Source organism: Aplysia californica, unplaced genomic scaffold, assembly GCF_000002075.1.
Source record: "Aplysia californica isolate F4 #8 unplaced genomic scaffold, AplCal3.0 scaffold00423, whole genome shotgun sequence".
Taxonomy (NCBI): Eukaryota; Metazoa; Mollusca; class Gastropoda; order Aplysiida; family Aplysiidae; genus Aplysia; species Aplysia californica.
This window is the reverse complement of record NW_004797693.1, coordinates 679135-684731: the sequence shown is the minus strand read 5'-3', so window position 1 is coordinate 684731 and position 5597 is coordinate 679135. Positions and strand designations below refer to the sequence as shown.

Genomic DNA, 5597 nt, shown 5'->3' with positions numbered 1-5597 from the left:
CGTTTTATTCCCCCGACCCCTCTCTCCGCCCGCATCCACCCACACATCGGGACTTAGACCTCTCAAAGTAAAGGCTGTCCACTTACGCCGGTCAGTCTAGCCCAATCTCTCCGTCCACTGACCGGAACCCAAGAGCTCTGATGCGGAAAAGCGCTGGGTATTGTGCCGCCGCAAGGCAACGAGCTCCTGTGATATCGCCGGCCATTGTGAGACGTGGGCAGGTCCGGTCTATTGTCCAGTCTGAGGGCCTGGTCCTTGCAGATCGCCCCTCGTCCACCCGACTTGTCATACCTGACTAGGCAGAGCCGTCCCGCGTCGCAGTGGGCGAGAGAGGATTAGCTTGGAAGCTTTGCCAGCCGGCCGCCCGCGCTGCCTGCCTGCCTGTCTGCCTGGCACAGGGGCACGGGAAGTAGCCAGTGGTCAAAGTATTGTCCGCCGCTCTGTTCCCGCTCACTGGAGTCCAGGTTGTGTCAGGCTGTGGCTCCGTCCAGCTCTCACCTGGAGATTCTGTGTCTGTTCCCTACGTTGTTTGGCGCGCTTCCTTATTTCATCAGCATCAGAACGGGAATTGACGGACCCTGACACTCGCAGTGTTGTTGCAAAGTTCAGGTGGAAGGAACAAACGCCACTGGGCCACCTTGCTCTGTGAAGGATATTTTATTTGTCGGAAATACGATTACGAGTGTAGTTTATTATTTTTGAAAAGACATAAACTTATTTCGAATTTTATCCATTGTTTTTGTGTTCCTGGATTGTGAGAGTCTACGTTTGTGGATATCAAATGCAGGTGTTGGTCACAGACTATCATTTTGGGAAGTGTACGATGTTTTGAATACATTAGCTGTGAGTAGAAATAAATGACACTCTTCCGCTTAAAAACAGAGCTCAGCAAAACATATCAAGGACATACCTTCTTGTCAAGCAAAGTGTTCTCTGTTCTTTATTGATTTGGCTAATACCTGAAACAAGTTTTTTTCGCAATATTTGCGACATTGTTAATAAAGGTGACATTTTTTCTGTCAGTATTGGTGACATAGCAGTTCTGCCCTCCCTGTGTTGGATGTCCTGGGACTTGCGTCACTGTACTGGCCTCCGGTCTCACAAGAGGATCAAGGCACTGCTGAAACAACACGGCCGGCCCGCTTCTCTTGGAGTGTTTGACTAGTGTCCGAGAACTGTGTACGTCGTTCACGCTTGACCACCAGGGGATGAGGCGTGAGGTCACGTTTTCCAACCCTCAAGTGTTTTCTCAGATTACAGAATAAAACAAGATCGGGAATATAAATACGCACTGCTATAGAAAAACGGAGGTAATACGGGGGTGGTCCGAGGAGCAAGAGAAAAGGACCGCGGTATCTCATGTTTTACAGGTCTGGGGAATTCCTCTCTGTTTATGACGACACGAACATTGTGCTTTTGTGACTTAAAGAAGAAAGAAAAAGAATTAACCTCAATATTTGGTCACAAGAAACGACCAATCTGGAACTGGAATTACTTCTCAGGATTTACATAACTTCTCCTTTGCGAGCTTCCACGGACAATCAAATTTTAATTCTCGCCCCTGGACGAGTGTGACCCGGGAGGCTATTCACGTAGGGCTGCCACTTATCCAGCAAACAAAAGCTAGCGATTCTCGCGCTCGGCAACCTCTGTAGCCGGGAGCGACACACTGACACCAGGCTTGAGTTACGCGCCCTGAACGTGCCAGAGGAACCCTGAAATCGTCTGTTCCAACACACAGATCGTGCTTCGATTCGTACCCAGGGGATCAGCGAAACTTTGGGCTGTGACGACATCAGTTCACGGAGGTGAACCATTGGAGAGAGGAGAAGTTCCGAAACAGAAAAGGAGAGTGCATGAATTAGAAGTTATTTGTGCTCTGCTGGCCTGCTATTGCCTTGGTGTGAATGTATGCAGCCCGTAAATTCCGCACTATTGCCTTGAATTGTTCGGGTAAAGACTTGAGCATCTGTTTCTGTTTGTCATGTACGTAAAAGTTAAACAGTTTGGCCACTCACCGTGAAGAAAGAGGCTTTTTGTCCGCAGTGTTTGATCAAACTCAGCGCCGAGCCTGCAGTTGGGGGTGACAAGAAACTTTGCCTGCGCTACTACGGCCCCTTAGATGTTAATGGTGTGGCGAAATATTCGCGCCAGCGAGTTTTAAAGCTGTCTTTTGTCACGCTTGGCTCAATCCGTGGGAGCTTTTACTAACGCCAGAGCAGAGGCAAGGGTTGCCTTACGGCGGACTCCCATGTCGGCATCCTTCCCTGATTCTTTGTGGGTACACCCTGGACTCGAACTGTAAATCTCAGGGTTTTGCAGCGTACGAAGTTGTGTGGGCGGAAGTGGCAAGCAAAAAAGGTGTAAACATAGACCCTTTAACGACTGCCGTGAGCTGGTTGGCTGGTGTTTTAGCCACAGGGGGGAAACCCGGGGCATGTAGGTCGTTGGACACGGTAGGGATCAGAGAAAGGAGTAACTTTCATACCTAAGCAGCAATAAACAGTCACGGTATGTTATACCGCTGGTGAAATGTGAAACTTTAATGTGTAGCCAGGAGAAAACACGCACGGGAAAAATCACAACTCGGGCAGTGTATAGCGAAGACGATTTATAGTAGCATAGTTTTCTTATACATCATCAGCTCGCAGTTACCTAAGGACAATTCTTTTGCCAAGCTTGACAGATCAGATCTATCCGCGTAGGGACACCCCTGGAAGTGAGGTACCCCCCCCCCCCGTCTGTTTGTTTTCTCGGGGGTTAAAGGTCAGGATATCAACTTTTTGACACCGGGACACCGTTGTTGTCGTCCGACTCCAGAAACAATGCCTCTCTCTCAGCGGGCAACACCCCTGTGGCCCCGGCGAGAAGGCAACTTGAAACCCGCAGTTGTTAATCCCAACAAGAAGCCGCGAACAAGGAGGCGGTAAAGCGATACACTATAATTAGATAGCCCAACAAAGCAGCCTTTTCCGGGCGCCCTACGCTGCGTAAAGCTCAGTTCTTACAACCTGTTGATGTGTTAGATACACAGGGATTATACCCCAGCAGTTGTGAGAGTTTCCGTGCCTCTGTGTGGGAACTAGTGGTGCCCTCTGCATGCGTGCGTTGATGCTCTGTTCTTTGCATACGCACTGTTATCTCAGGCATCGACGTCACAGACCGCCGAGTTCCCTGAACTAGGGTCATACTGGCTCGTAATCCCCAAACATTCACTCTTCGGAGTCAAGGTAACTGAAGACGACGCTTTTTTTGTTCCATTTCATGATATCCTGATCAAGTACAGATTCCAACAAATTTACAGTCGAATCCCTCCAAAAAAAAAATGAAAAGAAAAAACATGTATTCATCATCTTGTGTTGACACGGGATAGCTCCCACTGATTTTTCCTAATGTGTATGTTGTGCTTCGTCTCGGATGTATTTCACTGGATAACGAGAAAGGAAAAGAAGCTAGACAAAATCTAAAACTGCCAAGATGACGTCCACACAGCTCTCCCCTCGCTTCGTCGTCTTCGTGGTGGTGTCTTTGATCTCCCACCTTCTGGAACTAGCAGCGAGCGGCCTATTGTGCCACGCACTTCTCCAACAAGGCCAGCTGAAGACGCCGTGGTTCAGCGTCGCTGCTGGACTCCTTATCATCCCCCTTGTCCTCCTCCAGCTCGCCTCGGCCGTCCTCACTCTCCGCCGTAAGGGAGACTCAGCCAGCGGGTGCGAGGTCACGGCTACTGCCATACTCCACCTGCTACAGCTGGGCTTTATCTCTCGTCACTTCGCCGTCCTCCAGGAGGCGCCACCGTCCACGGCCAGGGCGGAGCTGGCGGAGATGATCGTGCTGCGCCTGGCGTTCGCTCTGAGCTCCGGCTGTACCCTGCTGCTCCTGCAGGGCTACCTGCTTCTCTCTGACGCTCACGAGCCTGGCTGGGCCTGGGCTGTCTACGTGGTGGCGCTCACCACACTGCTGTCTGTCACCTGGGCGCTGGCCACTTTCAGGTGGGTTTTTTGTTTTTATTCTAGTCGTCGTCGTCGTCATCGTCATCGTCATCGTCGTCATCATCATCATCATCATCATCATCATCATCATCATCATCATCATCATCATCCTGTTACAACAACAACAACAACAACAACAACAACAACAACAACAAAGACAACGACTACGACAACGACAACAACAACAACAACAACAACAAAAACAACAACAACCACAACCACAACCACAACCACAACCACAACAACAACAACAACAACAACTACAACAAAAAACAACAACTTTAAAGTCGGTACTGACGAGGACGTCAACAATGGGAATTATTAAAAAAGTGCAAATATGTCATTTTTAGAACAATCATTTTTTCCCTGCAGGGGCGGGTTTCAGGGGCAGCAAGAGATACGGATAGCTGGATGGTGACACTTTGTCAGGCGATATCTGCTAATGAAGACGGTTTTGACCGGTACCATTAGATGAGGAAGAACGATTAGGGGGGGGGGGCGATTTCTGCCTTCAACTCCATCTCTAATATGACAACGTCAGATGGGTCTGGAACCTTGAAAATTTCTTTGTAGTTTAAGTTAAATAATACCCAGTCGGTGGTAGAAATCAGGATTGCTTTCGTGGTGATCCAGTATGATATAAATATACTTTTGACAAACTTGTGTAATATTATTATCATATAATGCAATGCAATGCATTATGATATAATACAATATAATATAATATAACATAACATAATAATATAACATACCATTGTTTGTTTGTTTTAGTAAGGTTTTACAGCGCTCGCAACTGCATAAGGTCATATGAGCACCTTAACAGAACATAACATGGCATTATGTCATAACATAACATAACATAACATAACATAACATAACATAACATAACATAACATAACATAACATACGGTAATATAATATAGTGCACTATAATAAATACGGACAATTCTCCCAGTTATTACGCTATGACGCACTTAGCTTGTTTTCTGACGCTCTTGTTGTCGAGAAGTGAAGATTGATACAGAAATAATAATCATTCATGTCGAGTTCAAGTGGCAAGACCTTAGAAAGCAAAATATTATCTCTTCAAGAATGTCAGCTGTCATGAATTCGGCTATATATCATGAAGATAAAGAGTTGTTCCTCGTTTCTACAGACCTTGTGGGGTTTTAAAAGCATGGAAGCTATGTAGGGCCTAGAGGCGGAGAGTTGAAAGGTTAAAGTTTTTGTCGTTCATGTTTCTTGTGTTATACAGAAATAAAATAAAATTTCTTACTTGTGTACCGGTGAAGCTGCCAAATTCATCTTCCCTCTCATCATCGTCGTCACCATCATCACCATTATCACCATCATCCTCATCATCCTCATCATCATCATCATCATCATCATCATCATCATCATCATCATCATCATCATCATCATCATCATCATCATCCTAGACGATCATGATAAATATTATAACGAAGGTACGTGTAAGAATGATGATGATGATGATGATGAAAATCATAATTATATCTTAATGATGGTTGCTACGGTGATGATGGTTCGATGATGGTGGTGATTACTATGGTCTAGGGTCATACTGGCTCGTAATCCCCAAACATT

The 5597-nt window shown here is 46.5% G+C and overlaps 1 protein-coding gene across 1 annotated transcript in view; it reads left to right on the top strand.

Annotated features, from left to right (window-relative positions):
* The first annotated feature begins 23 nt into the window (after window positions 1-23).
* Window positions 24-5597, top strand: part of LOC101846021 — a 14308-nt gene continuing 8734 nt past the window's right edge. The window contains exon 1 of the mRNA XM_005104534.3: window positions 24-3992. Within this exon, the coding sequence (XP_005104591.1) occupies window positions 3478-3992 (515 nt within the window). The 5' untranslated portion in view covers window positions 24-3477. The remainder of the gene's footprint in view (window positions 3993-5597) is intronic.